Source organism: Salarias fasciatus, chromosome 12 (genome assembly GCF_902148845.1).
Source record: "Salarias fasciatus chromosome 12, fSalaFa1.1, whole genome shotgun sequence".
Classification (NCBI taxonomy): Eukaryota; Metazoa; Chordata; class Actinopteri; order Blenniiformes; family Blenniidae; genus Salarias; species Salarias fasciatus.
In genome coordinates, this window is record NC_043756.1 from 13,124,455 (window position 1) to 13,136,595 (window position 12,141).

General features: G+C 44.5%; 1 protein-coding gene across 1 annotated transcript; it reads left to right on the top strand.

Annotated features, from left to right (window-relative positions):
* The first annotated feature begins 32 nt into the window (after positions 1-32).
* On the top strand, positions 33-11,830 carry plekha2 (pleckstrin homology domain containing A2). The gene is made up of 12 exons (XM_030105309.1): positions 33-307; positions 3,757-3,920; positions 4,053-4,109; positions 4,502-4,550; positions 4,628-4,725; positions 5,836-5,967; positions 6,216-6,305; positions 6,403-6,471; positions 6,573-6,643; positions 8,658-8,721; positions 9,939-10,016; positions 10,260-11,830. Exons 2-12 carry the CDS (start codon positions 3,780-3,782, stop codon positions 10,695-10,697), a joined length of 1,287 nt encoding a protein of 428 aa, XP_029961169.1. The 5' UTR covers positions 33-307; positions 3,757-3,779; the 3' UTR covers positions 10,698-11,830.
* Positions 11,831-12,141: the final 311 nt, after the last annotated feature.

The following is a 12,141-nucleotide window of genomic DNA, read 5'->3' on the forward strand; positions in this document are numbered from 1 at the left end:
GGAGGAGGAGGGCCAGGCCGGGGCTAAAAGGACGCATAGATCACATCCGGGGCTGGTTTATTCTAATAACAAAACGTCCAACCCGGAAAAAAGACAAGTCTTCTGTAATCCGATCACACAATTCAATAGACGAGGGTGTGAAGGTGTCGGGCACGCCGGGGCCGCGTTCATGTCTGCCGCTCGCGAAAGTTGTTGAAGGAAAAGTGAAGTCGGCCATGCTCGTGTTCGTCAGCCTCGGGACTCTGCCTCGCGCGTCGTAGCGCCGCGGGGCGCTGGCTGCTGTGGCGCACACTGACTCTCACAGCGGGTAAGTGCACGGAGTGCACACACACACACACACACACACACTGCGTGTGACTGAGTGTGTATGTGTGTGTGTGTGCATGGCACGGTAGGTGTGGCGGGTCTGTGGGATCTGGTGAGTCAGGGCAGGTCATCTGAGCTCAGCTCGTGCGCGTCTGTCAGGTGTTTCTGAGTAATTTCCACGGTCGCTTTTGGACCTTTTGGTTTCGCAGGCTCGTCGTACAGTACGTGCACGCCCACACGCATCAAAACTGCCATTCATTGGCGAGTCCAACCCGGCTATTAAGTTTTATGGTCAATCATGCTCTCGTTTCCTTCTGATAATTCACATTTTTGCCTCTTTAAACGTTGGTTCTGTCCAACAAACTGTGCAGAACCCCGAATTATTGAGACCTGTGTAGGTTTGTGAGATACTTCTAACAGTTTCGGATCAATTCTGATGACATCAGATAACTTCAGACTTGTTTTAAACACTGCATGTGGCTGGGATTGAGTCACAGCAAACTGTTGAAGTTAAAGAGGGAAGACAAGTCCCATAGCATGCTGCTGTCTTTTTTTAATATATCTTGACTCTCTAACTGTAGATTCTGTGTTACAGTAAAACCATGTGTGATCAGAGTTTGAAAGAATTCATGACAGATGAACCAGAATGATCAAATAGCTGTCATATCTGCCTGTTTTCTCACATGAGCGTCACTGCAAAAATGAAACTCCATAAATGGCTTTACTCTTGTTTTGGTTGCAAACTATCTTTAAGCTTTGTTGCTTAATTGCAGTGCAATCTAATGATTTTATATATATTTTGTATCTGAAATCACGGTGATCGAAAGACTCCTGACTCAAATCCGGGCCTGGTCTTTTTTGGAGTGCTGGACTGTGGCAGTCTGAAAACATGCTTGTTTGGTTCTCGGTGGTGTGGTCGGATGTGAGTGAGTGTGATTGTCTGTCTCTCTGTGTTTGGTGGGATGGACTGGTTACCTGTTCAGGGTGTATCCAGCTCTTTGCCCCGTGTCAGCTGGGATCTACTCCAGCCTTCCTGCCCTGGAAGTCACTGACAAGTCTGCTTGATTATCCTTGTTGTAGGAAAAAAAAAAAAAAAATCAAAACTTGACCCACAATCAATCAGTTGGAATTAGAATTGGCTTATATTAAAATCAAGACCCTCTAGAATATTTTTTTATTATGCCATAATCAATTTTTGTGGGGAGAAGGGGGAAAAAAGGCCGCCACTTTTCCACTTGTCCATGGTTTCTGCAAACAATGAGCTTTGGCAAATGCAACATATTTAATACCAGTTCCTGGACATTTACTTTTGATAGAATTCAACAGACTGTTCTGATTGGTTCAAATCCCGGTGACCAGTTCTCATGTAGCTTTGTTGCTGTAGAAACAATGACTGTCTTGGACCATTGAACCAACAGTAGCATGGAGCAGTTGTCTTACTTAAGCTTTTCTTATCTTCTCCTGTCCACATCGGCATCAGACCTGATCTTCAGGGTGTTGATGATCAGTGTTTTGGTGGTTGCATCTTTGGCATGGCCTCAGAGGTGAGGTTTCACTTCACATAAAGCTTGAGTGTGCTCGTTTTCCACACACCTAAAACTCATTGTGGATGAATCGCATAAGAAAATGGTATGGACTCTGCCAGTCTGTTAACATCAGGACATTTTTTGACAATTTTATTTCACATCGAGGTCCAGTTATCATTATGAAGTTGATATGGATCAACTTAAGGTGTATGTTGCAGTAGATTTAAGAGTTTAAAGTGTTGAAATAGGTCAGCACCTCTTCTGGCGTTCTGGCCTCCACAAGTCCAGCCGGGAGACATTCATTTAATCTGCAGACAGCAGACGTCTGTCGTTTTGCGTGAATCTGTTTGAGCATAGGCAGATTTCACTTCAGAACACCAAAAGTGGTCAAAGGCAGTAACTCCAATATCACAGCTGTACCTCGTGCATGTCTTCATGCACATATAGTGTTTTTTATTCATTGTCGTATGCTCGACATCCTGCTGCAATTTAAAGCTGGCATATTTAAAAACTGCCTCGTCTGTTTAAATTATATTTATTGGTGAGGTTTTGTCAAAAAATGCCACAAGCCCGCTGCTGTGTGTCCAAGTAGTGGTTAATCCAGATGTTCTGTGATACCAGAAATGTGTTTTTTTGTGTGTATGTGTGTGTGAATTGATGTGCATGCGTGTGGAGAGTGCCACTCTCGGTACTGGTGTCTGTGCATCGTGTTCAGTTTTTCCATCACGCCAAGTGTTTCTGCAAAATGCCTCTGTATCTGTGACCTGTTTTCAAGGCAAAAGAAAAAAAAAAGTGGTTGCTTGGTTAAGGCGTCACAAGCACAGCCCACTAATTTTTTCAGAGCCGTTTCAAAATTTTCATACCCATCAATTTAAAAATAGCTCCCTTGGAGTTGAGCTGAATCTTTGAAGACACAGCTTATGTGTGTGTCTCTCTGCTGGTATTTCTTTGTCTCATGCTCTGTTGGGTGACGTGTGTGAATGTTTTCATGGAAATGTTGGTAATTTCCATCTCCTGAAAGCCAAGAGTCTGCTGTGAAAAATGCTGCCAAATGGCAGTCCTGATTATATATTTTCTATAATTGTCACACTCTACTTTTTGTCCCTGTGTCAATAAGAAATGAGTTTCTGATGTGGCCTAGTTAGCCATCATATCACAAAACATCTTTTCACAGCTTGAAACATCTGGTACGTTAATGACCTTTTGAATCTGTGTTGGATTTAATTTATCCACTAGTGCACAATTTGTCACTATAATTGCTTGAACTTTGGTTTTCTGAGATACAAAAGGAACAAGAAATGCATCATAACTTAACTCCAGAAGGACAAAAGTATGAATATCACCGGACACCTCCTAAATCCTCCCTGAAATACCAATAAAAAATGTAAAACTGCTCTCAGATGTCTCTCAGATGTCTCCAGTGGCTGAAGTTATATTGTAGAGAAAATAGCTGCGTGTCTGAGCTGAATGATCCTCAGTTGTGTTTAGGAATCCGTCAGCAGCTCCGTGATTCACATGCATGGCATCGTTTTCACGAACGCATCCCTCCAGCTCTTTCCTCTCCTTCCTTTCCTTCTCCTCCCTCTCCTCCCTCGTCCCCAGCCAGTGGAAATGTGCGTGTGTGCAGATCTTGAGTGCAGTCTGTAATTTTTGGCTGTGGTGGAGGGCCTCAGCTCAGCCTCGGGCTTCAGGGTTTGCTGCTCGGCCTCAATCACGTCACATGAAAAACTGCTGAGTACGAGTGGGTGTCTCTCTTCCTGTGTGTGTGTGTGTGTGTGTGTGTGCATGCGCGCATGGAAGAGTACACTAAATGAAAGAATATTTATCCTCGACATACATCAGCTTGTCTTTCCCCTCCTGTCCCATTAGTCTGTCTGCTCCTGGTGCTTCCCTTCTCACTGCAGCCTTTCTCTTTGTAACACAGTGATATGTGATAGCGGCAGCAGAATGCCGTACAGGGACCGGCTGAACCGCGTTTGCGGCTTCCTGGACATCGAGGAGAAGGAGAACAGCTGCCGCTTCCAGAGAAGATACTTCATCCTTGACACGCAGGGAAATGCTCTGCTGTGGTATATGGACAACCCTCAGGTGCGCCACACATCCACGCACGACACACACTTTGAGCAAACAGTAAGAGGAAATGAAACTGACCAATCGGACCGCCGTAACCTTGGACTCTGAGCCAATGACGAGTCTTTGTGTGTTTGTGTTTGCATGCAGAACCTGCCCAGCGGAGCCAGCTCTGTGGGCAGCCTGCGACTAACCTACATCTCAAAGGTAAAAACCACCCTCTCAGCTTCCTGTGGCTTCCTGCCAACCTATAGACGCGTCAGTTTCAGTGACTTCAACTGCAGACATGTAGGTGTTTGAGAAATGTGCACACAAGAATTCCCAGAATGTGCACAAATGCAAAATCATTCAAGGGTTCACAGACACACGAGACCTCAGTTATCTGTAGTTCACAGTCACATGCAGCTCTGAGCTGGAGCAGACTTTGTGAAGTTTTCCAGATGTCAGTGCGCTTGCAGAGCTAACCAGAGATAATGACATCTGGTTTCGCTGCACTGCAGTGCTGACAGCTCCTCCCTGGACACTCTCTCAAAAGCAAGATATTTTCTTCTCTTCTCTTCTCTTCTCTTCTCTTCTCTTCTCTTCTCTTCTCTTCTCAGGTAAATGAAGCTACAGCAAAGCAAAAACCCAAGGCGGAGTTTTGCTTTGGTGAGTCTGAACTGAGTCTGATTCTAACTGAAACTGTTCGTTGTCGGCGCTCATGGAACTGATCTCCACCCCTGCAGTCATCAATGCCGTCTCCCGCCGGTACTTTCTCCAAGCCAACGATGAGACTGACATGAGGGACTGGGTGGAGGCGCTCAACAGGGCGAGCAAGATCACTGTAAGTGCAACACACACACACACAGCATCATGCATTTGCATTACATTATAACCACATGCCTTCGTGCAACAAGCGGTAAATTAGAGGCTAAAGTAACAGTTACAGTTAGAGGGGGATTTGTTTCCACCTGAGAACAGGAAGCTACGATTTGCGGTGGGGAGACTAAAAACGAGTTTGGCCTCGGTGTTCTCACATGGCATCTCGTCGCTCATTGACACTTGATGAATGAGGGGATAGTGAATGTGCAAGAATGTAGCAGATAAAACTCACTGTGGCGAAGGTGTGAACATGCAGTTTTATACATTTTTGAATATATATGTATATATATTTTTTTGAAATGACTCAAACTTTTGTGATTGGTGTGATCTTCAGGCGTCAGGTGACGGAGAAGAGCTTTCTCTCATTCTCTCACCTGCAGAGTGACACAGGAAGCAAGCCCCAATCATGATCGGTTTCACTTCCCCCATCGAGGGCAGCTCTCTGACTTTTTTCTCAGTTTCCTGGGCCTCAATGAAACGCCGGGTTCAGAAGCTGAAAATGATTTGATGTGATGTAAATGAAGTCATAACAGTAGGCAGTCAATAAAGACAGACCACCACATATGAAATGAGATAAAGTCCCATATTGTGTTTAGTTTCCTTTAAAATATAGGACAGTTTATGTCTGAACGATTTACATTTGGATCTAATGTGATCGATTAATTTTCCAGTATACTATATGCATTGTTATTCAACTACAAGATTAGCCAGATAAAAATAAGCATGTCACTGGCAAAGTGGCTGAAGCTGCACATTGTTGGGTGACTGGATGTTTCTACTTCAGATTATGCTTAATTGTAGGTATGTGTAGCTTTTTCCACTCAATCCAGCCTAAATCTATCAAATAGTGTTTTGCCAGTATTTCTACATGAAAGAAAGTCCAAACCTCAAGAACAAAGATCCCCTTTTTTCACAATATTCCAAGGAATTAAAAACAGAACCACAAATCCATTGCTCAACATTGCAAGTAAAACACTTCGACCAGGAATATTCCAAGGTTCTTCTGCTTTAGCCCTGTTAACCACCCGATTACTAATGTTTGCATTGAGGTTGTCGTCCTACTTGTCCCCAGGTGCCTAAGTCTTGTCCTGCACCTCAGAGGTCAGAGGTGAGCTCGGTGATCAGCGACGGGCAGGGAGGGAAGAGACAGCAGGCCTACAAGACGGAGATCATCGGCGGTGTTGTTGTGCACACCCCCATCCAGGTAAAGTCAGGGAAGCTAAAACCGCGCACTGCTGTAAATGTCAACGTCAACAGTGACACTGACACAAGTCCGTCTGTGCTCACTTCGAGAGTGTGATCGCTGACGGCTGGAGTCTGGCTCTAAGCCAGGATTTGAAAAATGTCTTTGAACTGTTTGACGAGGAGAAAAACCATCAGAGTTTACAATTTCTGATTAAACTGTGGCAGTGTCCATGGCTGATGAAGTCGGTTTATGATGAAATGTTTCAGAACGAGAGCGACGAGGCGGAGGGGAGAGAGAGGAAGGGCAGCAGGCCAGGCGTGCTGAGATGTGGTTACTGTGTTAAACAAGGAAATGTGGTAAGTGCCCGCCGACTTAGAGCAGATTAGCTCCATGTTTGAGTCAAAACAGCGTGTGTGTGTGCGTGTGGAAACTGCAGTGTGGTGTGTGTTTCAGAGGAAGAGCTGGAAGAGGCGGTTTTTCACCCTCGATGACAACGCAGTCAGTTACTACAAATCCGAGATGGTGAGGAGACGCTTTCTACTTGCTGTCGCTGTTTGTGTGTCTCAAGCCATTGCTTACGAGAGACTGTGGCCTTTGTCTGATCATGTTGGAACACGCCTCAGGATAAGGAGCCTCTCCGAGCGATACCACTGAGGGACATTCAGAAGGTCCACGAATGTCTCGTCAAGTCTGGGTGAGTCATCGCACTCAAACCACTTCCCCAATTTGCTTTCCTTCCAACTGGCTATCGGTCCCACGTAGATGTATACGTGGTAGGATTTATTGGTTGGTGGACTCATCCCACTCCGCCACAAAATGTCCCATTGGATGGATCACCAGTGAAACACAGAAAGACAGACCTGGAAGGCAGACTTGTCGCTCACCCTGTTCCACATAAACACGTTCACTCGCACCCTGAACCAACCAAGCAGGGTTTTAATTCATGTTTTGCTGGGTCAGTGTGAATAGATGCTCATCTTTTTTCCCATCGTTGAAGCATGCTGTGTGGGTATGGGTGCCCCGGAGGGACAAAAGGGCAGTTAATCCTCTGTGCGGGAGAATCACCTCCAGTTCACATCTCTGTAGACAAAACCATCACATTCACCTGCTCAAATACAGTATTAACACATTATCAAGACGGTTTACTGTCCCGTTGTTAAAACTGACAGCTCTACGCAAATGGCTCAACATGCATGTTTTCAAACGGAGAGAATAAAGAAGTGAAAACAGAAAACCCACCCTCAGGGAAAACATACGGTAACACTTTACTTGAAGCACCCCTGTATAACACATTAGAAGTACATTATAGCAACTATAACTATAGTTATAAACACTCGTAAATGATCACAATGCTTTATAACATCAGGACCGAACCCTAACCTTATTCACAGTAATATCCCTTATTTTATCTATTTATTGAAATATTTATTGGGTTTTAAATAAACACCTTTTAAATTCATTAGAGTGCTTCTCATGTTTTAATTTTATAACTTTGAAGCCACCTTTCAGCTTTAATCCACAGATCTACACACACCCCCTGGAGTATTGTTGCAATATGGAGAGTTTCTGTTGCCCATGCTTTTCTTTTTATGAACACTTACCTAACCCTAACCCTATGCTGTATAGTGGGTTATAAAGCATTGCGATCATTTATGGGTGTTTATAACTACTTATAATGTGTTATACAGGGGGGCTTCAAGTAAAGTGTTACCAACCAAACATACTTTTCTAGGAGGACACCTCCAGTATGAAACACACTGTCCCTCACCTCTAGCGCTCTTTGTCTACAAACTTATAGCTTCAATAGATTGCTACAATTTTACATTGTTCATATATGAAAGGACAGTAAAGTTAGAAATTGATTTTCATTTTTGTATTCTGGAGTTCCTGTAGCAAACATGGTGCTTTTTAGGATTATGCATGCCGCAGCAGCTATTTATTGGTTTATATCTTGTATTATCGATGTCCAAATCAATGAATGAAACTGATTCTTATTTTCGTGTTTACAGTTAAATTTCATGGATCAATGCAGATTTTTTTCCACACGCTGATCACAGCTATTCCTTTGCATAAAAACAGTTTGAGAGAGAACCAGCATGTCGTTATGAGGCCCTGTGGATCCGTTGTCATCAGGGAAGACGTCGCTCTCAGTTCAGATAGATGTGCTTCACCACAGTATAAATTGACTTAGTATTGACTTGCAGTCTCTCTTCCTCTTTGAATTATGCTCATGAGAGCTGAAACCTGGAGGTGTGCACAAACTGACAGAGGGAACATGAAGAGGGGAAGTTTGAAGCACGTGCCAAAGCTTTTTTTTTTTTTTTTTTAAACCGTCGATGGTTTTCAGGTTGTTCCACAGATGCAGCAGCCATACTTTATTCACACTTGGAATTACTTTGATCTTACAGCATCTGGTGTCTCTTGACATTTTCCTGTTAAATGTTTAATCTAAAGTTAACATTAGTAAACTTTGCAACCACTTTTAGTTTCTATTTCCACAGTTACACAATTTTAGATGTCCTTTTTTTTTTTTTCTTTTTATAAACAAAGTCAGTCAAAAGCGGAACCTTGCGGTTTTATTTGTACATCATCGTTATCCTGTGTTGTTCTTGTATATTTCAACTAAATTTGAACATATGAGGCCAATATGAAGCAGGCTGTACTCTAGCCAGTTAAAAGGAGCTAATCTTTCTTTTTGTGTCCTTCAGGGATCTCCTGCTGAGAGACAACCTCTTCGAGATCATCACTGGCTCCAGAACGTTCTACATCCAGGTAAAATCCCTTCCTCGTGTTCACCGATTTGTTTTTCCTTAAGAAGCCTGTGTCGGTTTGTTTTCTTAATCTATTTTAGTCGAAAGAGAGCAGCTCTGTTTTCCCCGGAGTCCCCGTTCTGTTTTCTAAGATGTTTTTTTCTTTATGCACTGCTGCTGATGTGTGGCACAGGCCTTTTTTTAGGGGCGTGAAAAGTTTGTTTTTGTGAAATGGGCACAGCCATCTGTTACCATAACAACAATAATATCCTGTTCCTCCCCCTGGGAGAACAGCTGACTGGGGGGGGGGGGGGGTCTGTCAAGGCAGATGGGAAATGCTGGGAGAGCGAGAGACGCTGCAAGCATGAGCGCTTTTGTTTGTCTGCGCAGGAAGAGAAAGGAGCCCCGACAAACATCAGCAAGCCGAGACAAACAAAAACAAACTGAACGGAAATAGTTTTGAGCATTATTGGAAAAACCACATTATGAGCTCGCTGAAGTTTCGGTGTGATCTGTGCTTTTTGTTTGTTCAGCAGCTGTGGAGCTGAATTCCCTCTCTGTTGTTAGCAGAAGCTTTCGAGTTGCTGGTTAATATTACACCAAAACTCCTGTTTACTGAGGAAACAAAGCCCCGCCGAGCCTGAAATAATTCAGTGCTCCTGACAGCATCATGGAGAAAGTCGAACCGTATCGAACTTTAACATCAGCAGGCCTCCACAAGAGATGTGATGTATTAACAGCATTTGAGGAACATTAACTTACCTTTGCGTTCTGCTGTGACATTCACAGATTAGGGTCAGAAATGAGCGTAAACAGTGGATCCATTCGGCCCTGTATCACAGGATCAGGCAGCTGTTGGTGGTATAATGATGGAGGGAATGTTTTCTGGGCGCATTCTGGACCCGTCTGTACCAAGTGAGAATTATTTAAAAGCCACAGCACATAGAAAAACAAAAGGTTGAAAGATTAGTTGCGAGGTATCCCTAGTGGTAACTTAAAGTGAGTACAGGTTCAAAACTAGACCCAAATACAAGAAGTACAAAGTACAGATATATTTGTGCAAATGTGGCCAGTATAAAGTCATCAGAAATATAAATACTTTAGGATAGACACCTTAAAAGTAAAGTAATAAAAGCAAGATATCAGCTGTGACATAAGGTTGGTGAGTCTCAAGTACAGGATCTAGTGTTAAAATATAAAATGTCCTGATTTGTTAATAATCTGTAAATTGCTTCACAGACGGACTCCCCTGTGGAGATGCGTGGGTGGATCAGGGACATTGAGCTGAAGATCCAGGATTTCCGAGGCCCCCCGAAGGTAAGGAAGTCAAATTTTGGTGTGAAGATGTTTCACCTCTCAGTGGAAAAGCTTCATCAGTTCAAGCCAGGCCGCTTCCCCTCGTGAGAGAGAGGATTTATGTACCATGACCGGATTACCAGGAACATTCAGACACAAACATTTCATTTGAAGTAGGAAGCCAGAAGTGATGAGTTTGCAGGAGCCGATTGGAACTTCTCTCTTACGATGACTCTGTTGTTGTTGTTTGGTCTCTGACTGCAGGGTTTCTCATTTACACGTCCCTCTTCTCTCTACCGGAGTCACAATGCGTCCTGCGCTCCTCGCGGCCTACAGGCCGAGGAGCGCAGACACGCGCTGGTCAAGTCTTGCTCCGTGGCGCCGGGCTGGCAGCCGTGGACCCCCGTCCCGCCGTGTGACCCCTCTGCCCCCGACGTGGAGGACGACGTGTTCACCGCCGTCCCCGCGCCGCTCTCCCTCTCTTCCTCCTCCACCTCCTCGTCCACCTCCTCCTCCTCCAACTCCCTCTCCAACCCGGCGCCCTGCCCCAGCGCGCCCCCTCCGTCTTCGGCCAGCATCCTCACGGCGTCGGCGGACGCGGCAAGCGGACGCCGGAGGCACCGCTCGCAGCCTCAGCCTCACACCGGCTGCCCGTTCCCCTTCAGCCTGGACGACGACAGCATCCGCACCACGGACGTCTAGTCCGCCTGCGGCGGCGGTCCAGACTCCCGCGTGGACGAAAGTGTTGGTACCCGTTTTAAAGTGAATGTGACCGGTGATGACAGTGTTCCCTGCTAATGAAGTGACGCTGCGGCCTTCCGTGAGATTAGTGCCCCCTGCTGGCGGCGTAGCCGTCGTGCAGGCGGAGTTTGCACTCGGTTGGGGTGGAGGCCGAGAGGTGGAGTGTGTTACGTTGACAGGACTGTGAAAAGAAAAGGCGGCGTGTCCTTAGTGCAACATCCTCTGAAAACTTGAATAATCTTGTTAATTTTTATTGTAGATTTTTTTTTTTTTTTTTTAAATGGCACATGCTTTTTAACCTGTTGCACTCGACTCCCACTGGATTCACATCACTGTCGGTAGAAGTATTCAAAACAAAGTGTTTCATGGCATTTTAACTCAGTAACATCAACATTTTGATTTTCACGTTTCGTTTCTACGGACTTTCTTTCTCGATGGGCCCAGCAGTGTCTCTCCCTCCCCGCATATGTATGTTACTTCAAAAGCCTTACAGCGACCCACTTTCATTAAGTATTCGCAAGTGTTTTAATTCACAGCAGGGTGTTTGTGTTAAACAGGGGCCTTAAATGATTGACGGTAAACTGTGACTTCTCTTTAGATTCTTTTTTGAAAAGGTACCATATTACTATTATTATTCCAGTGTTTTAGTGGTACTGCCGGCATCACAGTACAGCTCATTAGGGGGTTCACGGCTATGTGAAGCGTATTCTTTTTTTATTGCAGCATTATGTGGGAAGACTTGCCACTACGTAATGTAATTTAACTATTAATTCCGCACTTTTGGGTTCCTACCGTTCACATCCTTTTTTGTTACACCAGTAAGCTCAGACACCTCAAAACATCGCAGATGTGGTACCACGTTCAATTTTTTTTTTTTCTAAGCTAACTGCATTTGTCTGCCTGCAGAAAATGTTAATCTCTCCTGTACATTACACCATGCTTTTATATGTCTTGTTCAGGTTTTATACTGATCAGTGCAAACGTTTGTTGTTCTGACTTTTCAGTCTCCGTCATGTAATTGACGATGCATCAACATACATTTTAAACAAAACAAAAAAAACATTTTCTAAATTAAAAAAAAAATGAACGCTTAAGGACTTATGTTTTCATTTTTGCGTTAAAGGGCACAAATTGTCCGAGGGGCCTCACCAGCACAAGGTCAAGGTCAACTTGTGTGCCCTTTAACACCGTCACCTTCACAAACACATGCATGCATACACACGCAGCCGCCAGAGGCTGTGTTAAGCGAAGTGTTTCACACATCTGAGGCCGAGTCTGTTTATTAAAGTACCTAAACCTCTGCGCTGACCTCTGAGCACTCCCCTCCCTGCCTCGCAGTGCAGCTGCGCGGCTGCAGGACTGATGAGAGTAAAATGTCTTAACTTGAGTCTGTAGGTTTTAAAAA